Source organism: Canis aureus, chromosome 13, assembly GCF_053574225.1.
Source record: "Canis aureus isolate CA01 chromosome 13, VMU_Caureus_v.1.0, whole genome shotgun sequence".
Classification (NCBI taxonomy): domain Eukaryota; kingdom Metazoa; phylum Chordata; class Mammalia; order Carnivora; family Canidae; genus Canis; species Canis aureus.
In genome coordinates, this window is record NC_135623.1 from 14,763,905 (window position 1) to 14,789,032 (window position 25,128).

At 51.7% G+C, this 25,128-nt stretch overlaps 1 protein-coding gene across 1 annotated transcript in view; it reads left to right on the top strand.

Moving 5' to 3' along the window:
- Positions 1-25,128, top strand: part of CSMD2 (CUB and Sushi multiple domains 2) — a 495,152-nt gene that overhangs the window by 427,145 nt on the left and 42,879 nt on the right. Inside the window, 8 exon segments of the mRNA XM_077844850.1 lie at positions 386-532; positions 2,667-2,855; positions 7,112-7,297; positions 8,251-8,445; positions 9,774-9,947; positions 11,142-11,315; positions 16,748-16,921; positions 18,494-18,682. Coding sequence (XP_077700976.1) covers positions 386-532; positions 2,667-2,855; positions 7,112-7,297; positions 8,251-8,445; positions 9,774-9,947; positions 11,142-11,315; positions 16,748-16,921; positions 18,494-18,682 — 1,428 coding nt within the window.

Consider the following 25,128-nt stretch of genomic DNA (forward strand, 5'->3'; position numbering starts at 1 on the left):
ACACACTCTTCTATATGACAAGCACGGAGCTGTTTTTAGCGTGCACGTGTGAAGCGGGTGACATGGTGGAAGTTCCCCGGTGGCGAACCAGCTCTTGCATTAACCAGCTGCTTGACCTTGGCAAGTCCCAAGATGGCAAATAGATTTCATCTCACCTGCCAACTCTTGTAGGATGGCAGTGACTTCCCCGAGCTCTGTGTTAGGTAGGGCTCAGGAGGGAGGAGCACCCAGGGCGGGGATGCAGAGACAGGACAGACGTACAGATCATTGCACTGACCCCGACCGTCTGAACCTACTGACTTCTCCTGAGGAGGAGAAATGAGAGGCGGTTACACCTGAGGTGTCGAATCAAGGTCTGTAATCCTGTGTCCTGTACTCCCTCCAGGTCCCTCGGGACAGAGTCCTCTGCTGAAAGCCCTCAGTGGGAATTACTCAGCCCCCCTGATTGTCACCAGCTCAAGCAACTCTGTGTACCTGCGCTGGTCGTCTGACCACGCCTACAACCGGAAGGGCTTTAAGATCCGGTATTCAGGTGAGTAAACCAGAGGGCCCATGAGAAGGGCCACAGCCCCTGGGCCCCTGAGGTAGCTTACCCCAAACTCCCAAGTTAGCAGTGGGCCGTATCCCCATCGATGGCGGGGGCCTTCCTCCCTCGTCTGAACCTCTCACCACAGCTGCCCGAGTGTCCCCCATGGTTTTCACCTCCCAATTTCCGCTCCTCTCCCTGCTGTAGGCTCGCCCCTCTCTTCTGCTCGTACCGCCAGGCTACAGTGTCTTTTGGATACGTTCATTATTTATCACCTGGCAATGCCTACTAGGTGACCCCATCCCTAACACTGTTGAAGTGTTGATGAACATTCCTTAAAACTGAGAACCCCTAAGATCTGGGTCTTCGGGTGGGAAATGTCAGACAGGCAGCCAAGGGACGGCCTACAGGGGCCTGTCTTCGGCTCTTCCCGCCGTAACTCAGGCAGAGGCAGATTGAGGCCTGCTAGGCAGGCACTGACCAGGGCTGCAGTCTACAAGGAGCACACAAATATCCTTGGAAGTGTAATGAGATGGGGGAAAAAAAAGTGGAATTTATCTGAACTCCCGTCGTGGGGATTATCGTATGTGGTTGTCAAGAAAACTTAATAAGCAGCCCAGCCCGTTCTGAAGGGGAGCGGGTCCGACAACTGGAGGGGCTCTGCAAGCATGGAGGTGGATGGGAGCTGCTGAAGGCCGTGAGGAGCTCCAGGAGATGAGGCCAAGCCGAGCCCGGGAGGAGACGGATCTTCACTGCCCCAGGGTCCGCTGTCTCTGCAGAGTGAACCCTAAATTCCTTTCTTCCATGCACACCAGAGGGAGGGTGGCTTCGTGCCCCCAGCGCGGTGGCCGGCTTTGTCCCGGTCTAGCCCAGTGATTATTCCACAAGTCACCCTTCAGATGGCAGTTTCCTTAGGATGAAAACTAAACCTTCGGGTCGCCGTCGGGGAGCTTCGGGCAGCGTCCGGGGGTGGCCGGCAGCTGCTCCGGCCCAGCAGGTAGGGAAGCAGCGCACCACGAAGAGCTGCCCTGTCCTTGAGGTCTTGGAAGACTAGCCATATGTGTTCGGGGGTGACGGGTCGGGCACAGCTAGAGCACATGCCAACAGAGGTTGATCAACTACTCGGTGAAACCACTAGAACCTTAGTGGAAAAGCAGTGGACACTTTGGCCCGCACCCATCACTAGGACTCAGTGCGTCCTGTGGCTGAGGGGCTTGTTCTAGATGAGGTAAGCCCGGAGGAACGTCCTTAAAGCACCGTTGCGCCAGCACAGGGGTGTGGTCATCAACTCAGAGGCCAGAGGATGTCCCCACGGGGCAGCCGTGCTGAGGGCCTGGGGCCTTCCTCCCCGTCCCTGCCTGCCTGGGGTACCGAGCCTCTTGGAGCAATGGAGGCGCATGTCCGGCGTGTGCACTGGCCACTGCACTGCCAGCCTCTTGGAACTTCCACTGGGGATCCCTGACAAGTCTTCATGGGCAGCCCCCCGCGCTGGGAGTTGTGACTGTTCTCTTCGCTGTGATATTCCGGCGCTTAGAGCATCACCGGGCACATAGTGGGCCCTCGATGTCTGTCGGATAAACGGATGAAACCCGTTGAGGCCGCTCGCGGAGAGGCCATGGTCCTGGACCACGCGGCTCCCTCTCCACCGCCCCGTAACACGACGGGGAAGGGCCTTTTGTTGAAGCGCTGGGCTGGGGGCTTTCCTGACGCAATCCCACTTCAATTGTCCAAAAACCTCTGAGGTTGGCATTTCCGGTCACAGTACAGGTGAGGAAAGCGAAACTCAGGGAGCTTCAGTGATGCGCCCCAAGTCACGGACCCGGACAGTCAGAGCCGGGCCTCCAGAGCCACTGCCTGGCGTCACACGCTGCTGGAGCCCCCTCCCCCGGGGCCTGTTTCCTGCGCCTCTTGGGAGCCGATGGGTTTCAGGGGACGGAGCTTAGCTGCTTGAGCCGCGCTGCTCTAGGCCACACGCTTCGTGGTCTTTCTCTTTTCTTTGGCTTCACTGCAGTACCCACTGTGCAGTGGACCTGGCGGTGGCCAAGACAGAAAATGGGGGAAGGGAGGGTGGGCAAGGGGCCTGGGGTGCACCTGTCTTCCTGCTTGCCCGTGCTCCCCTGAGCCTCCTCTTGTTGTCCAGCTCCCTACTGCAGCCTGCCCAGGGCTCCACTCCACGGCTTCCTTCTGGGCCAGCCCAGCACCCAGCCCGGAGGCTCTGTCCACTTTGGCTGCAACGCCGGCTACCGCTTGGTGGGACACAGCATGGCCATTTGTACCCGGCACCCCCAGGGCTACTACCTGTGGAGCGAGGCCATTCCTCTCTGTCAAGGTGAGGAGCGACTGGAAAGGAGGTGACAGGCGGCTCGGCTCCCCAAGAGGGGATGCCTGGGCTCCGGCTCCCAGGACAGGTGGGGTTTGGGCCCACACATTGGCAAGGAGAATATTCTCGGCAACAGCAAGAGCATTTGCAGAACCACGGACTGGAGAGAGAGCAGTGTGGGCTGGGGGAGCACTGGGTCCGAGGTGGCGCGGGCAGAGGGACCCAGGAAGAGTAGAGGCTCGCAGTGCACTCTCTGCGGGCAAGCCCGAGATCCGTAGTTTGCATGTGTTGCCTTGCCAAGTTGATGGGATTTGGATTCCCTTAAAGTAACTCAGAGGAGGGATCCGGGAAAAACAAAAGGCTAGAGAGACGAGGAAGACGGGTTAAGTGGGTGATGGGGATTAAGGAGGGCGCGTGTTTTGATGAGTCAGTGAATCCTCCACCTGAAACTAATGTTATGTTGTGTGGTGGCCGACTGTAATTTAAATAAAGACTTGGCAGGAAAAAAGCGACCTGTAATCCCATCACCCCAGATCTCCGTGTAACATTTCAGCACATTTCCTTTCAATCTTTTATATATTGTTTACACAAACGGCATCCTCGGAGCACAGAGCTCTTAATATTCTTTAATAACATCTGTCACATAATTAAATACACTTCCTCGTCACTATTTCTCGCGGTCGCACAGCGTTAAGGAAGAACTCATTTATTTAAGTATCGTCCTGTTGTTGGTCATTTGAATTTCTCTATTTTTTGCTTCTGCACCAGCGCCGCTGTTAAAATCCTCGTAATTCCATCACTGTGGACATCCATGTTTATTTCTTAAAATAAATTCCCAGAAATGAGATTGTTGGGCCATAACCTATGCAAGATCTTCAGCTTTTGACACTCACTGCCCTTGAGGACATTTGCCTTCACTTACACTTACACCAGCGCATGGCAGTCGTCCTTTCTCCCGCAGTCACATCATTTCTGCTGCATTAAAAAAAAAAAAGAAGAAAAGGCTTGCCAACAATATTGGCAGGAAATGACACTCGTGTTTGATTTTCCTGTTCTTTGCTTCACAGTGTGGTGACGTCCTGTCTAGTGACGTCTGTCATCTCTGCCCCTCAGAACCTTCTTGCCTGGGCTTGAGCCTCCTCCAACGATGTGTCCCTCATGCTCTATTTGATGCCCTAAGGGAAGGTCCCAGAGCACATACAGGTGGCCAGTGGTGCCGGGCTTGGTCTCCGGGTCTCTAACTATCTGTCTCCCGAGGCTCCAGTTAGGAACCACCACGCCTCTCACGTCCGTTCTCCTTTGTCACTTCCCAAAACTAAGGCCCCGTAGGCTTCTCTGTCCTCGTCTCACAGCACTTCATGCCCAGCCCCAGCCCCAGGCCTCCTGCTGCTGCCCTTGCACTGGGCCCTCCCGCTGAAGGCTCTGGAATCCCGGCTTGCGGGCAGCCTACGAGCCTACACCCTTAGTCTCTCCCTGGAAGGCTGTCTCGCTCCTCCCTCCACAGATCAGCTCCCCTCCAAGAACACGGATGCTGGGGCCCTTCAGGGAACGGGTCCCCGTAACCCGGGGCCAGGAAAGGCCTGGCATCGCTCCAACTCCATGTTGCTCCTCCCCAACCGTGCCTTTCCACCAAGTGCATCCCGGTAGAGATCCCGTGCCTTCTAACGCGTCCGCTCTCCTTCCCCAACCCCCCAACCCATCCTCTCACTACGTATTCTCCCCCTCAGAGATCTCATCCCAGCCCCAGCTTCAAATACTTGGTGATTCTGTGCCCTCCTCTCCTGCCCACAGGAAGTGCCCCTCTCACCTCGGGGTTTGGGGGCTGTTTCGGCGTGGGGATCAGGGGAAGGGCTTTCAGTGTCTCTCTCCTCGGAGTTATCCGCGTGGGAAGAGCTGGGCCCAGAGCAGGGAGTCGGGGCTGCCGTCCACTTCCTTCACCTGCCGTCTCCAGACTGACTCCTCCCGCACCAGTAGGGTCTTCACAAGAGGTTCAGGGAAGCAGGGCAATCCGTTGGTCACAGTTTGCCTCCCCTATTACCACCAGAGGAACTTAAAGTCCTGCTGTTTAGGCATTAAGAGAATATCATACTCAAACACTCGTCTTCATTCCACATTTTCCTCCTCAGTTCCTCCTCATCCACTATTTCCTTCTCTTTTCCAGTCTTTGAAGGTGTCTTCCATCTCGATATCCCAATCCCCCTCCCTCTCAAGAGTCCATCCTTCCCTATATCCTACAGAAGCCCTGGCCCATGTCTCTTCTGGGTTCCAGTGGCATCAAGGACCATTGGTGGCCTGGGTGGATGGGAACTTCCTCTGCTTGAGCTGCCCCGGAGTGAGGGCGGCCTGGGCTTGATGCGCGGACAGAGCACTAGCTCCTCAGCTGTATCAGCTTCTTTCAAGGACAAACTGCTCCTGCCTAAGTAATGCGCGTTCCTCCCATAAACATAGCGTTGACCCTGCTCCTTGTCATGACCTCGGCCACCACGTGGCCGTACACGTTTGTCTCCTGAGCTGTCACCTTTCTTTGTGCTGCTGCGTTAGCGCTATCATTTTTTATATTTTTATATCCCATATTTCACCCTTTCTTGGTTTTCACCCTCTTTTTCATGGAGCATAGCCTTGAGTAAATCCCTCATAAAGGGTTCATGAGAAGGAAATGCTCCAGGTCTTCAAATGTCTGAAAATACCTTTACTTTTGACCTCACGTATGCTTGGTAGGTTGGCTGGGTTGCAGATCACTTCCTTCAGAAATGTGCTCCATTGTCTTTGGACATCATTGCTGCTGACGGGAAGTGTGATGCCAGCCTGATGCTTGCTCCTTCACAGGGATGTCCTGTTTCTCTCTCTCTCTCTCTCTCTCTCTCTCTCTGGGAACTTGTAGGAACGTGTATTTCATCTTCTAAAACTCCACAATGATGTTTATAATAATGGTTCCCTTTGAGTCCCTTTGGCTCCTTTTCCAATCTAAAGACTTGTGTCTCTTCATCTCCGGGAAATTCTCATCTGCGATCTCTCTCTCTTTCCGGAACTCTGACTGGTGGGATGTTGGACCTCCTGGATGTCAACCTCCTGTACTTCAGTGCTTTTTCTCCCGTTTTCAGTTTCTGTCTTTTTGGCCTACGTTCTGGGAAATTCTCTTTACTTTTCATCTCGATCTCTTCTATCTAATACTTATTTTAGCGATCGTATTTTTAACTTAAGAGAGATTTTCCTTGTTCTGTTATTCTTTTTTCAAAGCCCTCTGTTCTTGTTTAATGAATATGATATGCCACCCCGACTTTCTCAAGATATTGCTAATCAAAACCTTAAGGCGGGCAGCCCCGGTGGCGCAGCAGTTTGGCGCCGTCTCAGCCCGGAGCATGATCCTGGAGACCCGGGATCGAGTCCCGTGTTGGGCTCCCTGCATGAAGCCTGCTTCTCCCTCTGCCTGAGTCTCTGCCTCTGCCTCTCTCTCTCTGAATTAATAAATAAGTAAATCTTTAAAAAAAAACACACAAAACCTTAAGGCTTATATACTTTCTATTTCCTGAATTAGCCCTGTTTCCTAAAAGAGAGCTTTATTTCTATTTTTTTTTCTATCAGTAATCTTGCCTTTATGTCTTTTATGCTACTGGTTTTCTTCATATGTGCAGTGATCCGTGATCATTCCTATTTCAAAGGAAAGGCGAGGTTGATTTTTCCAGGTAGCAAACGTGAGTCACCTTTGTTGTGATTACACGCATTGTCTTTGCCCGCCAGGCCTCCCGCGTGAAGAAGTTGAGCTGGTATGTTGAGCATGAGGGGTGCTGCAGAGGGGCGCTGGCCTGAGAGCTCTTAAATCCTAGAATCCGAAGAGCTTTGCTCTGGGATGCCATCTCTCACCTGAGCAGCCCTGATTCTCTCAAGGGACTTCCTATTTTTTTTCCTCAAATGGGAAAGAAAACTCTCTATTTTATTTGGGGAATAGATGCTCAACTGCCCCTACACTGTATTTGTGGGAGAGGGTGGAGGGGAGCTGGTCTTACCTATAGCTCCCTCGTACCTTTTCAGCTACAGCTTCTCGTAATCTATCAACACACTTCGATCTGCATTCCATCTTCTGAAGTTTTTTTGAAGTTTTCTCTGCTGTTGATCCTCCCATTTTGTTTTCTGTTACGAGGCTTTTCCACTTTCCTGGTCTTCACTATAATTTTATTAGGGCTTTTGGGGAGAAAGAAGATTAAAATATGTTCTCAGAATGCCATTTGAACCAGACCATGCTCCTAATGTTGTTTTCTCTTTGCTAGCTCTTTCCTGTGGGCTTCCGGAGGCCCCCAAGAATGGGATGGTGTTTGGCAAAGAGTACACAGTGGGGACTAAGGCTGTGTATAGCTGCAGCGAAGGCTATCACCTCCAGGCAGGTGCCGAGGCCACAGCAGAGTGTCTGGAGACGGGCCTTTGGAGCAACCACAATGTACCCCCACAGTGTGTCCGTGAGTCCTCTGGCGTGGAGAGGGGTGGAGGCGGGGTTGGAGATGCAGCTGAGAAGATCCTAGAGGGGGCGAGCTGAGCACCGAGTAATGAGAAAGAAGCAGGTACACGGAGATCGGAGATTCGGGAAACAGACAGACGGAGAGTGTCATCGGCCAAGTTGGGCTTCCGTCCAAAATTGCTCTCGAGGCATTGATAGACCAGTGTGCCCGGAGATGTCTCCACGAGCCATCACAGAACTTAGGAATAAATTCCTTTTAGAAGGAAAAACTACCAGAACATTTGCATGAATGTCCTTTGATCACAGACTCTAAAATGTTTTTTATATATACGCACTTTTTAAAAATTTTTATTTGAGAGAGAGAGAGAGTGCACACGAGTGGTGGGGAGGGGCAGAGGGAGAGGGAGAGGCAGACTCCCCATGAGCAGGGGGCCCGATGTGGGGCTGGAGATCGTGACCTGGGCCAAAGGCAGACACTTAACCAACTGAGCCACCCAGGCGCCCTGGGGTTTACACTTCTGATTTGTTTTATTTTGTTTCTTTGACTTACAGTGAGCTTTACGAGATTTCTGAATTGCTTCCCAACATTTTGAAATTGGAGGAGCTCCCATAAAAATCCATATTTCTAGCTTCTCTTGAAAAATAAAGACCTGACCAAAGAGAACTTACAAGTTTCACATCTAACAAGCAGCACTGACTACCACCTCCCCTTTTTCTCTTTTTTCTACTTTTTTTTTTTTTTTTTTTTTTTTTTTTTGGTGGATCTGCCCACCCTGGTTTGCGGCATTCCCTGCCCCCACCCCAGTCCATTTCATGCATTAAACAAACCTGCCCGACAACCGAAGATTCTTATTACCGCATAGCAGTGCCCCCGTCCCCAGCTCTGGACTCTCGCCTGTGTCTTCCATAATTAATGAATCAATGACTCCTCCTCGCTGCTTCTTGTCTCCCCAGCTGTGACCTGTCCCGATGTCAGCAGCATCAGCGTGGAACATGGCCGATGGAGGCTCATCTTTGAGACACAGTACCAGTTCCAGGCCCAGCTGATGCTCATCTGTGACCCCGGCTACTACTACACCGGCCAGAGGGTCATCCGCTGTCAGGCTAATGGCCAGTGGAGCCTCGGGAACTCTATGCCCACCTGCCAGAGTAAGCCCAGGAGGGGAGGTGGGCAGGTTCAGCACAGTGCCGCCCACCTGCACTCTACCACACATGGGGAGGGAGAGGAGGGGCATCACCAGGGACAGCAGTGGACCTCTCTTTGAACACTCACCTAGACCGGGAGCTGGGGAGGTGCCTTTCTCCTTTAAGGAAGTACTTGTTAGCATCTTATCACTTTACTAAAAAGTTGCCTTTGTCCAGTTGAGTATCCACTCATTCACATAGTCAACAGTCGTGCCAGCTGTTATAGAAGTGTGAAGATAAAAGATTGTGCTTCCTGCCCCAGAGAAGCTTCTAGTCTGCTGGAGAGGCAGACAAAATAAGGAAGCAATGATAACGGGGTGTGACAAGACCTATAACGGGAGCGTGTGTAGAGGAATGCTGTAGCACAAGGAGTGGCCCCAAGTGGCTGCCTCTCCTTCTGGATGACTGTTTTTATTTCCTCAAGATAGTTTACAAGACCAGGGTCCCTGGGAGGCGACTCTGAGACAGACTTCCTTAGGGAGTACTCCTGAAAGCCCCGCCATGCTGTGTAAGGGAAGGTGGCGAAGTGGACCTCTGATGTGGTGTCAGTGCAGCCCTCGGCTGGCCCCACAGGGAGCTCTGCAGCTCGGACGGTCCTTTGGAACTGCCACACGTTGGGGCGAGAGCCTTCATGCCTGCACGCTGACCAAACACTAGGTGCAGGTGCCCCGGAGAGCGAGCGTGATCTACCAGGGAGGACTGTTCAGCCAGGGCAGCCCGAAGAGGGCTAGCAGCAAAGGGTCGCAAGCTGTGCTTCCACCTTAAATGGGGGTCCGACTGGCCCAGCACAGCACCCGCTGCCGTGGGGTGCACTCATGATACCTCATCAGTGAGGACATGATAGAGGAGGTAGCTTGTCAGCGAGGAGTGGCAAGTTTGAGACCGGGTGGGACGAGGAGGGACCTCCTCCCGACACCCGCGATTCAAGGCACTATGTCTCTACGCATCCACGTTTGGACCCCACCATGGACCGTAACCATGGGTGTGGCCGAGCAGAAGTCCCAGGCTGTGGCGGCTGCGGTGCAGGGAAGGTGCCCCCACCTAGCGCGGCCTGGGCCACTGGGCCTCCCCTCCGCGCCTGTGCGCGGCTCCCCGGGGAGGAGAGGGCGCTGCTCTCTGCAGCCAGGACGAGGGAGCCGATGGGCCCGGGCCCCCGCAGAGTCTCCGTCTAGCGTAGGGCCTCGGGGTTGGAGGAGGCTCCGCGTCGCCCCGCCTATGAGCTTCCCCACGAAGCGCCACCGGGGGCCTCTCTCAGGCCGTCGCGAGCCACTGAGTGCCTGTGATCCTTGCAGTCATCTCCTGCGGAGAGCTCCCTGTCCCACCCAGCGGCCACCGCATTGGAACGCTGTCCGTCTATGGGGCAACGGCGATCTTCTCCTGCAATTCGGGGTACACGCTGGTGGGCTCCCGGGTGCGCGAGTGCATGGCCAACGGGCTCTGGAGCGGCTCGGACGTCCGCTGCCTTGGTGAGTCGCCCCCCCCCCAGACCTATCCCGCCGCCCTGTTCCTCCTTTAAACGGGGGAGAGCTTTCTAAAGCCGGACTCCAGTCTTTAAACGGCGTCACTTTCCCTATGGCGTAAGATTTTGAGTCCAGACACCAGCCACCGGGCACCTTCCATGCTACAGCCCTGAACTCGTTTCTCCTGGGGGCATCTGGAAGAATGAGAGCTTCAAGCCTGATGAGACAAAGCTTTACTCATATACACACACACGTATACATATGTACGTGCATATGTGTGCACACACACGTATACATACATAGGAGGGGTGTGCATATAAACATGCAAGTGCGTGTATACATGTGCGTGTACACGTCTAATACATGGTGCACATGTGCATAATTGCCTACGTACATGTGTGTGTTTATAAAAGATGACAAACGCGTAGAAACGACCTGGCTTACACGGGACGGAGTCCTCATTTCCCCCACAGCCCGTCCGTTCCCTACCAAGCCTCCGGATTCTGAAGTATTCTCTCCTCTCGGTTCGTTCTTGGATCCCTCGAGCGCCAAGGAGGGTCCCGGCCACACAGACCTCACGGGGTAGATTTGATTCTGTTCCAGAGTGAACGGTGCCACCCTCCCACTGGCCCCGGGCCGCTGTTAGGGATGCACTGCTGAGTTAGCAGCGCTGGGAACATCCCCCAAACCCCATTCAGTGAAGTCCCTCACCTAGGGTGGGCTGCCTGAGTCTCCTGCCACCCAAGGGGAAGGAAGGACGGAGTCAGCCAAAGCACCTGCTGTGCATAGTTACCTTCGACTCCTCCGGGCTTTCACAGCCCTAACGTAGACCAAGGTGCCTTCCATGCAGCAGATGCTGTTGACACTGGCTGAGGAAAAGAAGAGGGAGGTAATCCCAGAGGCACGGAGGTGACTGTGATCATTTCTAACCCACGGACAGACCCAGAAGCTACAGCTCAGAGATGGATGGATGGCCTTTTGGGATTCAGCCTTGGGATTTGGGGTCACCACTTCCCTCATGTCTGGGATTCCCAAAGCCCCTCCCGGACAGCTACTCTTGGAGGGAGCGGGGGAAACAGTGGGTGGCGGGGGCCCTGGTCCTTTTCCCCACCGTCCCTGACTTCCCGCCCTGGCCAAGCCCCCACTCCTCTTCTCTGAGCTCCCCTCCGATCTATACTCTGTCCTCCTCTCCCCCCGCAGCGGGGCACTGTGGGACTCCGGAGCCCATCGTCAACGGACACATCAATGGGGAGAACTACAGCTACCGGGGCAGCGTGGTGTACCAGTGCAACGCCGGCTTCCGGCTCATCGGCATGTCTGTGCGCATCTGCCAGCAGGACCACCTCTGGTCGGGCAAGACCCCGTTCTGTGTGCGTAAGTATGTCACCCACTGTCCCTAGCCACGGGCTCCGCCTCAGCATGGACTTCCTCCCTTGCCCTCTAGGTTAGGTTCGCTGGAGGTTTTGTACGTTCTGTTAATTCCTTCTGCAAGATGCACCCTTACGTCTCCAGGTTCCAGCCCTTGGCATCGTTGATTCCTGCTTCCGCCTTCGCGTCGCCCTCCCAGCGATTCCCTTTGCGTAACGTGTTTGTTCGTTTTCTAGCTTTTGAGTCGGGGATCCAATTCATTTATTTCCATTTTTTTATTGTTACTGATATAAGGGCTTAAGGTTGTAAAATGTCCTCCAATAACTTCTCTAATCGGATCCCGCAGGTTACAATGATCAATGTTTGATTTACTGGAAATGCTGTAATTTGGGTTCATTCCTTCTGTCACCAAGAAGTTTTTTAATAGTTATTTTCTTCTACTTTCTAGGCAGAAGGGCCATTCTACTTCTATTTTGTCAGTCATTTCTGATTGTGTCGCACTGTGTATAATATTTCTACATTGTGGAATTTCTCTCTTTATGTCCTTGTAGTTGTAAAAATCAATCAGTTGTTCTGAATGGTCCATGTGCGTTTGAGAAGAAGGCGGATTCGGGTATAAAGTTCCGTATATGATCATAAGACGTGCCTTGTGATGTCATCTGTGCCTTCTGCACACATTTTTTTTTTAAGATTGTATTTATTTATTCATGAGAGACACACAGAGAGAGAGGCAGAGACACAGGCGGAGGGAGAAGCAGGGAGCCTGACATGGGATTCGATCCCGGGTCTCCAGGATCACGCCCTGCGCCGAAGGCAGCGCTAAACCGCTGAGCCACCCGGGCTGCCCCGCATGCTCACTTCTTTCCATGTCACCCATTTTGCTCTGAGAGATGTGTCTTAAAGTTTTCCGTTCTTAGCGTGCTTCTATCTTTCCTTGCGTTTCCTGTAGTTTCTGCTACCTAAAGGTAGTTGCTGTGTTATTTGGCACATAGTTGTTCAGAACTATTATATCTACGTTGCAAATTGTGACTTTAGCCTTCATGATGTCTTCTTTGTCACTCTTCGTATTTTGTAGCTTGACTGGCACTGGGCCTGGTATCGGGCTTACCACCCTGCTGTCGTCCTTTTCCCGGTGGCAGGGTGTACTTTGAACCATCCCTGTATCGTAGCCTTTCCAAATCTTGTAAACAGTGGAGAGTGGGGCCTTGCCTCGTGAGCCCATTTGAAAACATTTCTCTTTTAATAGGTTAGTTACGCTCACTCACATTTATCACTACGCCTCAGAGGCTTGGTCTGACTTCTGTTGTGTCCGATGTACCTGCTGCGGGGAAGATGTCAATCTCAGGTATCGCTTCTCTGTGTGATGGTTTCCTTGCTCCCAACTTCCGCCCTTTCCTTGGGTACTTAGGGAAGTTTGTAGAGTCATATGCCCCCTTCCCGTAGTCCGTGCCCCTGACACACCAGGATCCTTTCTCAGTCTGTTCACATTTAAGATGGACCCTCTCTCACCAGCAGTGACCTCACATCAGTATCAGGCCGCTCCCTGCTCCTTCCTTCTCTTCTCCGCGCAGCCTTGCTCTCCACAAAGGCTCGCAACACAAGCGGGAGAAACCGTTCTGTGTGGGTATTTTGTTGGTTTTCCCACTCACACGTAATTTAAAATTTACAGCATTCTCCGTTGGGGTTATGCGGCAGGCCTGGGCTGTCTACAGTTTTATTTGTCCTCGTTAATCTGCAATATTCTTTTTTGGATTCAGATGACCACCGTTATTCTCAGCTGCCTGCAAGTAATTTGGAAAATCCCTCACTTAATAAAGTTCCCCCAAAGTGAGCCTTCATGGAAAGCGCGGGGTTAGTTTTGTTTAATTTTTTCGAAGGCAGGTTTTTGTTTGTGATTCTTCCTCTTATTTGGTTCTTCGTCTATGAGATGGAGCAATAAAGTAATGAGACGTATTGAATAAGCAATGCGTGAAAAATTAGTCTTGATAGCTGCTTAAGTGTCGGGTTTACACAAAGCCAGACCCATCTATATTCAGTTGCTCTTCCAGATGGGTCTGCACAAAACATTCGGTTTCATCCAGAAGATGCAAATTCAGATGCCTTCAAGGAATTGGCGCGGAGTATGCGTGCGGAGATTCGGGTTATAAATAATAGAGAATGTTGGGGTCTGAAAACAAGTGGAGGATGTCTGTGTCCGCCTAAAGATGTTTGGTTGTAAAGCTGGTGGGCGCTGGGAGGCAGGGCAACCAAGCGTCTGGACAGGTGACCCCACGATCTGGATTGTCTGGGTCCTGCCCAGACCTGCCGCCGTGTGTCCACGGCTGTCTGACCTCAGGTGGGTTAGTTTACCCAAATCTGCTTCCTCATCTACAAAAAGCAGATACCTTGGAGTATTGTGAGGACTAAATCAGTCGTATTTCGGACCCAAAGGAGTGCAAACGGCACCGGATAGAGACGTGAAGCAGGTGCTCTCACTGTTGCTGCGGTGAGGGTGGTGTCAACGCCGCCATGGGACAGACCCCGGGACCTCTTGGGCCGCAAGCCCGTCGCCTCCCGGGGCCCAGAGGTGTGCAGAGGTCTGCGGACCAAGACGAGGGGAAAAGGAGAAGCGTCTATGAGTGGCTTCCCTGTGGTGGGCGCTTGGTAGCTGGCACCACTTGTCAACCCAAGGTTTGCAGAGGGGCCACTCCCACACCGTCTGTTAGCCCCCTGCCCACTCCCGCATGCTCGCACACGCGCCTGCGACTCCTGGTGCTCCCTGGAGACCTACCCTCCGCCTCCCTGCCCGCACTCTCAGCGGCCCGTGACCGCAGGTGGCAGGTGGCGACCACGGCCCCGAACCAGGGCAGCGGGGCTCAGCGCTCCGGGAGCCACCTGGAAGCCGCGTCCCCAAACCCATCTCCGACTGCCCGAGGGTGACGGTGGCGCTGCCCTGCAGGGCTGTAGGGCTCAGATGAGCAGCTGCAGAGAGGCCGTAATTACTGGCTGGTTAGCTAACCTCACGTTCGTTTTGCAGAGAGGCTGGAAGGCTCCTCCGCCCGCTGCTTCCCACCCCTGCGTCTCCTCCTCCCGCCCTCCACCTCCTGGCAGAGTCTCCCTGCCTCAGGGCCCAGGGTTGTGCCCTCCCTAGGTTCCCGGGCCCCCTCCCGCCCGCCTCCTCAGTGAGCTTAAGCTGTCTTCAGCTCCCCTGTCCCCTGGGCTGCTCCGGCTCTTCCAGCCTGCACCAGCCAGGGCCCCGCGGGGACGGAGCCCTCCGGGGTCTCTGCGTCCCTGGAGGGTGTCTCAGGGACACCCCGCCTCCACTGCCCATCCAGTTCCCTTTTTCTACCTTGCTGCCCACACCTCCATTTCCTTTGCAGGCGCCTTGGCAACCCATCCTTCCAAAAGGGGCGCCCCCAAGGGTGTCACTACCCAGCACATGTCCCTCTCTTTGCGCCAGTCGTTTTTTAGCCTTTGGGGAGGGGGGCTTACGGCCCTTCGTGAGTCGGTGGGAGCAGCAGGCCGTGTCCCAGGCGCACGGCGCCCCCCAGCACTTGGCATGTCATCGGTGGGGGTCGCAGACCCTATGGAGCGTCTGCTATGTCCCACCCCCGGGTGGCCTGGCCGGGTCCATTCAGCCCTGAGGCCCAGCCCAGATGGCGTGCTGCGTCCTGCCGGCGCCCTCCTGCAGCCGCTCTCCCCTGGGGGGGCAGCTGCCCCTCCTCTGCGGGCGCTTCTGTCCTGCTTCCCCCCTTCCCCAAGCAACTGCTGTCCGCTGGCCTGTGAAGTGAGCCCTCTGAGGCCACAGACCTTAGCACAGTCCCCCCGGGTGTCCTCAGGGCACAGAGGGCCGAAGACCGAGTGGAAGACACCTGCACAGGTCGGCTGCAAGCGGAGCCCTCACCTTGGAGACGAGGAGTGAGCCCGGAGTGAACCGTTGGAAGTCAGGGAAGGGCGGAGCCGAGCGGTGACCGCCGGCCGTTGTCCCCGCAGCCCGCGGCCAGCAGGTGTCCCGCTCTCAGCAGCCCACGGGCACGTCTGTGGCAGTGGACGCCGGAGAGCTGACCCAGAGTCGGCCGCAGCAAGACCTGGGCTGTCACCTCCTGCCGCCCCATCCCCGTTCGCACCATCTGGGTTTGGGTGGGTTTGGGCTGGACACCCCATGGGTCCAGTTGTTGGGGAAGAAAACACTCCTTGCGGTTTGTCAGCCTCCAGACCCAGGACCTGGGAAAGGCCGGGCCGGGGCATCCCCCCGAGAGCTCCATCTAAAGAGACTGGGCCAACAGGCAGGTGCGCAGCAGGCCTGGGGACCGACCACAAAGAGTCGGCTGCTGTCACCCTCCCTGCGCCCACAGCTGCCTGCCCTCAGCAGATACCTGCCAGGCCCTCCTCGCGTGTCAGGTGCTGGGCAACCCCCAGGACATAGCAAGGAGCAGACCCAAGAACCTGCCCTCAGTAGAGGGAGATGCGGCCGGAGCCCCCAAGCCCCTCCTGAGGGGCGCGTCCGTTACCATGGGGACGGGTGGGCAGTGCTGGGGAGCCGGGGGCAGCCCCACGGATGCAGCGACATCTGGGGGAGCCCTGGGGGGGGGCGAGGGCAGGAACCAGGGGCTGTTCTGGCCGAGGGGCAGCGGACCAAGGCCCTGGGGCAGCACCTCGTATGTCCCGGCAGCCCCGGAGAGACCAGTGCCCCTGGTGGAGGGGGGCCCGGCCCTGGGAGGAAGGGGGCAGACGGGGACAGAGCACTCTGAGTCCTCCCCGCACCGCCCGTGCCGGAGGAACAGATGAGAAAATCCCGCGTCTGAGCTGGAGGCTGTAGTGGAACGGGAGAGCCCGGTGAGGCCGGCGGGAGGAGCCCCAATGGGGCGGCCTCACGGCGTCGGCCACCTGCGCCCCGGAGCACCTGCCCCAGAGGACGCTGCTGCACGGCGCTGGGCCCAGGGGACGGGGGGGCACGGGGTGGAGCACGACTGCCCATCGTCCCCCCGGGGCTGGAGGGAGAAGCCATTCCTTCCTCCCGAGGGAGCACAGCGTGGGGGGCGGGGGGGGCGTGCTCTCAGCTCCCGGGGCTCCCAAGGGCAGCAATCCCTGAGCCAGCTTGACGAGCGTGGCCTCCGGCCCAATCCAGTGCCACCCGAAGCCCCTGAGGGGCATCATGCTGTCCAGTGCTGGGAGAGGGAGGTGCCGCCGCGGGGATCCAGGCAGGGAAACTGAGGCAGGAGTGACAGCCTGTGACAGACCCACAGTCCCGGCCCGGGCCCCACGGGGCCTCGTAGATGAGTCCTCCCGAGACGTGCAGGCGGCAGAGCTGCCCTCGCCAAGGAGGGCTCAGCCCCGGGCTGATTTCAGGAAGGGAAGAGACTGTCTCCAGGAGTGGGCTGCCCCCCTCGTGGGCGCGGGAAGGAGGAGCCGGGGCCGCGGAGCCGCAAGGGCTAACCCGTGTCCTCTTCCATTTGCAGCCATCACCTGTGGGCACCCGGGCAACCCCGTCAACGGGCTCACGCAGGGCAACCAGTTTAACCTCAACGACGTGGTCAAGTTCGTTTGCAACCCCGGGTACGTGGCTGAGGGCGCCGCGAGGTCGCAGTGCCTGGCCAGCGGGCAGTGGAGCGACACGCTGCCCACCTGCAGAAGTGAGTCCCCCTCTTCTTCCCCTTCGCCCCGGTGCCGCTGCCCCGGGCTTCTGCTACGCAGGGGCGGACGCCGGTGGCTTGAGCCCTGGGGTCACTCTGACACGGGTGGGGTAGGGAGGACAGGGCCCCGAGCGGGGCCATAGGCGGGGACCCCATCCATGGGGTCACGGGCGCGTGGCAAGCAAGGTGCACCTTTCAAGACCGAAATGGGAAAAAAAGGCCGAAATGGGAAGCAGGCCCCTCAGTTGCGTGGCACAGCAAACACCCATCTCCAGACATCCGGCTGTCCTCACCCGTGTCGCCGTCAAGAGCTGCTGCGCTCATGGGTGCAGGTGCAGACGTCCTGTGGCTGCAGCTCCCGCCCCCCCGAGGGCAGGCTCGGGGCCTGGATTCGGGGCCTGGGCGCCTCCATCCTGTCCCACCGCCCCGTCCCTCCTCCGACCTGACGGCGCCGCTCCCGGCCTCCAGTGCCTCCCCAGGCCTGGCCTGGCTCTGGGCCCCCCACGGCCTCCTGCAACGCGCTCCTTGTCACGCTGCCGTCCACCCAGCCAGCAGGACCCATGAATGCGACCTCGTCTTGCAAGCCCTCCTTGCCCGGCCTCTGCGCTGTCGAGAGCTTCTGGAAGGTTCTGCGCTGCCCCCGTCAGAGCGCTTATCAAACTCAGAAACTGCCGGTTTGTCCTCTTCCCTGGAGACCGGCACCTCCGAGCGGGGATGGCGTCATCCGAGCCGGCACCTCCGAGCGGGGACTGGCATCGAGGCACCCCTCACAGCCCCCTGGAGGGGCCCCCTGACGTCTGGCAGGCGGAGGCGAAGGGGGAGGTGCCGCTGAAGTGCCCTGAGCACCCAGGCCGTCCCCACCACTGCGGAGGACCGGCCAGCGGGTCCACAGGGCCAAGGTGGGGAACGCCGGCCCCCAAGGTCCTGCGGCATCCTCGGCGCCCTGCACACAGCCTGGCACTCGCTCTGAGCCTCAGGGCTCATCAAACGGAAAACGCTTTATGCTCCAAAAACTAAGGAAAGATTTTAACCCCCCGTCCTGCCTCCTTACTGGGTGAGAAGGAGGCGGTGGTGAGGGAGTGGCCGGGACGGCATTCTGGAAGCAGGCGCGCACCCCGAGCATCACCGTGACCCCGTCATTACCCTAAAATAGGCCTTGACTTGGGGTCAAGCTGCCGGGACACTTCAGCCGCTGGAAGTCAGACTCAGCCCCGGATCGTGCTCTTCAGAGCCGTCGAGCCCGTTGCCGAAAGAGCCCGAGGCTCGTCGGGGTCAGCTTGGGTGCACCCGTGTCGCAGCTGAGGACCCGCCGCACCAGGCCCGGGGCACCGGAGCCGCCTCCAGGGCTCATGTGCCCCGACAGGGCCACCCAGGCTGCTAGCGGGCCGCGGACAGAGAGGCCCGTCGGCGCGGGGGGCGGCTTCCCCAGGGCGCAGACCCCTGAACCGTGACGCTGAGGACCGGCCCCGCCGGGCGGGACCCCCCCCCCCAGGCTCCACAGTCCCGGTGCCTGGCGAGGGAAGCAGCCCCCCCCCCAGCTTTCGGGGTCTGACCGCCCCATTTCCATTTCAGTTGTCAACTGCACCGACCCCGGGCTCCAGGAGAACAGCGTGCGGCAGGTGCACGCCGGCAGCCCGCACGGGTTCAGCTATGGCAGCACCGTGTCCTACCAGTGCAAGCGCGGCTTCTACCTCCTGGGCACGCCCGTGCTCGGCTGCCAGGGGGACGGCACGTGGGACCGGCCCCGACCGCAGTGTCTCCGTAAGTACACATGCCCTGGGCTGCAGGGGAGCCCCCGCCCTGTGCATGCATGTGCCTGTGTGTGCGTGCGCGTGTGCACGCGTGTGACTCCCGTGCTGCACGTGGCCCCGTCGGGCCCTGGGGTGGGTTCCCAGCCGTAATGGGTGATGCAGTGTCCGTGCCGGTCCTGATTTGCCTGTCCCCAGTAGCCAGCGAGGTCAAGTGTCTTTTTTCTGTTATGCTTTTTGGCCTTTGGTATCTCTTCTCTAAAGAAATGTCTGTTCCAGCTCCCTACCCTCTCCCAGACTTGAATGTTTGTCTTTGTGTTGTTGAGTTTTAGCAGCTCTTTATATATTCTGGCTACCGCACCCCTATCGGATGTATCATTTGCAGACGTGCCCCGTTCTCCGGATTGCCTTCTCACTTCTGGATAACGTCCTCAACGCATGGAAATTTTTAGTTTTAATGAAACCCAATTTATGTATTCTTTTCTTCCATTGCTTGCACTTTTGGTGGCACATTTAAGAAACCATTGGCCGATCCGACGTAACATAATAATCCAAGATCATATCATCCGTGAACAGACATAGTTTTATTTCTTCCTTTCCAATCCAGATGCTTTTTGTTTCTTTTTCTCACTCGATTGCCCTAGCTAGAACTTCCAATATGACGTTGGACAGAAATGGCAAAACAGGGGAGCCTGGGTATCTCACTCAGTGAGGCATCTGACTCTTGATCTCAGCTCACGTCTCAATCTTAGGGTCATGAGTTCAAGCCCTGAACTGAGCTGCATGCTAGATGTGGAGCCTATATAATAGTAATAAAAATAAAAATAATAAAAATAATAATAGAAGAGGCAAAACAGACATCCACCTCTTGTTCCTAGTCCTTGGAGAGGAGCCTTCAGTTTCTCACCATTAAGGATGATGTTAGCCGGAGAGTTTATGTAAATCTTTCCCTTTATGAGTGAGGAATTTCGCTTCTATTCCTAGTGAGGAATTTTCCTTCTATTTCTAGTTTGTTGAACATTTTTACCATGAAATGGTGTTGGATTTTGTCAAATGCATTTTCTGCAACTGTTGAAATGACCGTGTGGTTCCCCCCCCCCATTCTGTTAACACAGTGCCTTATATCGATTGATTGATTAATTCTCATATGTTGAACCACTCTAGTGTTTAGGGAATGGATCACACCTCGTCATGGTTTAATCCTTTTAATGTGCTGCTGGACTTGATTTGCTAGTATTTTGTTGAGGATTTTTGCAGCTATGTTCGTAAGGGATGTTGATCCACAGTTTCCTTTCTTTGTGATGTTGTTGGCTCTGAGTGATGCTGGCTTCATAAAATGAGTTGGAAAATGTCCCTCTTCTGTTTTTAGGAACGGGAAGATTGGTGTTACTCCTTTAAAAATTTGATAGAATTCAACAGTGAAGTCATCTACTCCTGGGTTTTCTTTGAAAGTTTTTTATTAATTGATTCTGTTTATTCACTATAATTCGATTCAGATATTCCACTTCTTCTGAAGTCCTGGTAGTCTGTGTACATCTCAGAATTTGTCCATTTCGTCTGGATTATCTAATTTGTTTGCATACAATGGTTCACATTCATAGTATTTAATATTTATTATTAATTATTTAGTATTTATTTATTCCAGCAGGGTAGGTTAGTAGTAATGTCCCCACTTTCATTCTTTATTTATTTAGTAATTTGAATCGTTCTCTCTCTCTCTCTCTTTCTCTCTCTCTCTCTCTCTCTACTTACACGTTTGTCAATTTTTTAAAGATTTATTTATTTATTTATTTGAGAGAGAGAGAGCAGGGGAAAGGGCAGAGGGAAAGAATCTCCAGCAGGCTCCATGCTGAGTATGGAGCCGAATATATATGTATATATATATATATATATATATTCCTCCTTTGTGCTGTTACTGTTGGACATACTACATCTTTAGACAATGCATGCCTATCAACACAAATTTCCAATTATGGCTTCATGCCATTTCTCAGGAGAAGAAAATTAAAACAAAAAGATACATTTATACTGTGGTTTATATTTACCTATGTGGTTACCTTTACCAGGGTTTTTCAGTTCTGCATATGCCTTCATGTCCTTTCAGTTCAGCCTGAAAGACTTCCTGTAGAAATTCTTTATAATTTAGAATTTCTTTCTAGGTTTACAAATGGTGCATTCTCTGTGTTTATCCAGGAATATCTTAATTTCCCCTTCATGTTTGAAGGATAGTTTTGCTAGCTATAGAATTCTTGGTTGAAAGTTTTTTTTTAATCACTTTAAGCATGTCAAACTACTGATATATTTAGATTTTAAATCTACCATCTAATTCTGTGTTTTGTGTTTGTTCTACCCATGAGTTTCTTTTTTTTCTTTTTTTAACTGGATTATTTTTATAATTCCCTTTTTCTTCTCTAGTAAGTTATATGCTCTACATTTAATAGCTATGTTAGAAACTATAACAGGAAAAAAAAGAAATTATAGCAGGAAAATTTCACTTATAAAAGTCTAAAAATAATCTCTCTCTCTTCTTCCTATATCATACAATAACATCAGAACACTTTAATTTGGTTTGTTTTTCTGACTTCTACGTTATTGTTTTCTTATATCTTAATTTTGCCTTGTTTATTAAACCCACAATGTATTATTATTGTTGTTCTATGAAATTATTGTTCACTTTTGCTTATCCATATATTTGCCAGTTTCTTTGTTTCATTTCTTCTTATATCTTGTCCTTCCCCATGGGATCATCTTCCTGCTATTTGAAGGGCATCCTTTAGAAGCTTATTTAATGAAGATCTCCCAGTGGCAAGCACTCTGAGTTTTTGTTTGTCTATAATACATTTATATGTCCCTCATTTTTGAAAGATATTTTTGGTAGGATTAGAAATCTAGGTTGGCAGTTACTTTCTCTCAGTCCATTAAGGAAATCTTTCTAATATCCTCTGACCTCTTTTATTGCTCTGGAGGAGTCAGCTATAAGTCTTTCCCTCCTTTGAAAAAAATCTGTCTCTGTCTTTGGTGTTCTGCATTTTCCCTGGTTATTAAATGAGAATTTAGCTGGATCAGAAGTCCAGGTTGACATATCTCCCTTGGTGCACTCTGCTGGCATTTATTCTTAATGACAAGTCTACCTTCAATCTAATCATTGTACCTTTGAGGTAGTCTGATTTTTTTTTTAATCTTGATGCCTTTAAGATCTTCTCTTTTTTGTTGGCATTCTGAATTTTTCTACACTGTGTTTGGATATTTTATTTATCCTTTTGATGATTCCTTAGGCTTCAAAGCTTTTTGACATCTGGGGAATTCTCAGCTATCAGTTCTAAAAATACTGTCTTTCCTCATTCTCTTCCTTCGCTACTTCTGGGACTCCAACATGAGACCTTCTTGTGATTTTCTGTGTCTGAAACTCTCATTCATATTTCCCATTTCTGATAGATTTCCCCAGGTCTCTCCACATTAGTAATTTACATAAATATTATTGTGTTTTTTAGGTTGAACTAATTTAAAGTTGAACTAAAATTCTGTTCTGGATAATCAGCTATTACACTAGTCTTGGTGGGCTTTTCACCTCTACCTATAGAGGTATAAATCTTCTCACCATTCTACATGAGTTTGTTCTTTCAAAACTGTTCATAAGCAACTCATCTGTCCTACCATTCACTAATTACCATTTAGCTATGTCTTAGCTGAGGTTTAACTATTCACTGAGTTTCTATTTTCAGTTATTTCTTTTGTATTTGAGATGTTTTGTTTGTTGTTGAAATTTGCTTGATTATTTCCATTGTGTGCCGTGCCTCTATAAACATGCTCTTTTTATGTCTTTCACATATTAAATATACTCATAATGCCCTCCATATCTGATAATTACAGTATCATCGTCTTTATGAGTCTAATTCTGTTATTATTGTTTCTGTTGATTCTCACTTATTGTGACTCATTTCTCATGTGTTTTATTATGTTTACATTGTGCTTTTTTATTGGACTGATCTTAATCTGCGGGAACCAGAATCAGGCTCTCAGTCTTGCAGAAGCCAAAGCCTAGAAACAGGATAGCCACTATCTCTCACCAAAAAAAAAAAAAGAAAAAGAAAAAGAAATAAGAAAAGAAAAGAAAAGAAAAGAGAAAAGAAAAAATGACTAATGCTCAATAGTTGCCAATATTTTTTACTTCAGAAAGCCAGTTGTGACTTTTTTCTCATTGGGATTTACAAGGGGCTAAACTCTGCATTCACTAATTACTGAGACCACTACATTATATCATTATTAGGGACAGAGAGATCTGATCTTCTTTTTAGAACACATTCCTGAGGACACCAATGTTTATTACTCACTCTGAATATGAGCTTCAGCAAGATTTACAGAAAGATGACATACTAACACTAGAACCCAATTAGACTATTCACTTTTTTTTAAAAGATTTATTTTTATTTATTTATGATAGACAGAAAGAGAGAGAGGCAGAGACACAGGCAGAAGGAGAAGCAGGCTCCATGCCGGGAGCCCGACGTGGGACTCGATCCCGGGACTCCAGGATCGCGCCCTGAGCCAAAGGCAGGCGCGAAACCGCCGAGCCACCCAGGGATCCCCTATTCACTTTTTTTTTTTTGATGGGGAAAAGTAAAGTTTTTTCCTAGATTTGGTGAGAATGTTTCAAAAACACCAGACCCTGAGGAAATTTCATTGCCTATAAGATACCAAATGACTCTCAGAATAACCATTTTCACTAATATTTCATGATTGTCATGACATGATTGTTATTTTAGTGGGCTAACTGAATTTTTACTTCTGAAAGACCAAAGTACCTGTGAATAGGCTTATAGAAAATTGTAGAGTACTCTACATATCCCCTGATCAATTCAGTCTGTGAAAATCAGCTGTTCCTTCCAGGTGAAGGCAAACTATTTTAATTGGCATGGATGTGTGGGGACCAAGGGCAATGCATGACCCAGATCCATATCATATGCCATTTCCCTGATAAAGTGCTTTAAGAAACAGTGGAAGCCCTGGAGGCTGGCCCATCATCAAGTACAATTCTCATACTTAAGGCCTAGGAACCATCATGGGGTCCTTTTTATTTTGCTGTGGGACTCAGCATAGTCCACACCCAACCATTAATCGTGATTTGTGTTGTTTTTTAATTACAATATTATACTTTTCCTCAATCCCATTATGTATGTACCCTTGTAATATAAGAAAGTCTATTATTAGCAGTGCTAAATATCTATCTTGCCTATTTTCATGTACACATCTCAACTTATTTGCAGTTAGAAAAAAATTAAATTAAAAAAAAAACTTATTTGCAGTTAGAAACTAAACAGCCACTGCAGGATCTGGAGATCCCATTTGGACAAAAGCATAAACATTAAATACATTTTTTAAATGTTTTTATATTGACAAATTGAGAAATGCAGAAACAGTTACTCACCTTCTCTGTGCTCTTCGTCTCCCTGGTTTGTATGCAAATACACACTGAGTATAAGTTGTTCCTCTTTATTATCTTACATCTTCTGGGTTTTCCTTACCCACAACAGCCAAATGGTATTGACACTGTTTTATCTTTCCATTTTATTGTTGACTTTTTTCCTCTTTGAAAAGAACAAACCACAGGAAAGGAATAAAACAATAGAGTATACTCTGGTTGCTAATTCTACAGATACCTAAGTAGCCTCAATCAACCCAGTGATAAATAAATAATTTCAGGCTTTGCATACACTTTTTCAGAGACTATTAGATATTACCATAATTTAACACTATCCTCAAATTAACCAAAGAAAAATTGTATAGCTAAATAAGATCTGAAAATAGCCAACTGCAATCACCTCATTCAGTAAGTAGCCAGCATACATGTGTACATATATGCATTGATAAACATGAAGAAAAATGCTCTTATAAATGTTATTCATAAAAGCCCAAAGCAGAAAACAATCCAAAATCCATCCACAGGAAATGGATGAAAATTGTGGTACATTCACACAGTGATAGGATAGTCAGCCTTGAAGATGGTTCCAATGGCCTCACCTACTGTTGTTCATATCCATATGTCATATCCTCCTATATTGTACCAGGGTTGGTCTGTGTCATGTGGTGATATGTGACTTAAAAAGCTAGGTCATCGGATCCCTGGGTGACTCAGCGGTTTAGCGCCACCTTCAGCCCAGGGTGTGATCCTGGAGTCCCTGGATTGAGTCCCATGTCAGGCTCCCTGAATAGAGCCTGCTTCTCCCTCTGCCTGTGTCTCTGCCTCTCTGTCTCTGTCTCTCTCTCTCATGAATAAATAAATAAAATATTTTAAAAAGAACTCTGATATAAAGAACTGTGTTTAAAAAGAAAAAGTTAAAAAAAAAAAGAAAAAGTTAGGTCATAAAGGACATTTCCACCTCCACCTTGGTCTCTTGGATCAGTCACTCTAGGGGAAGCCAGTCAGTTATCTATTGCTGTGTAACAAATATCTCGCAATTT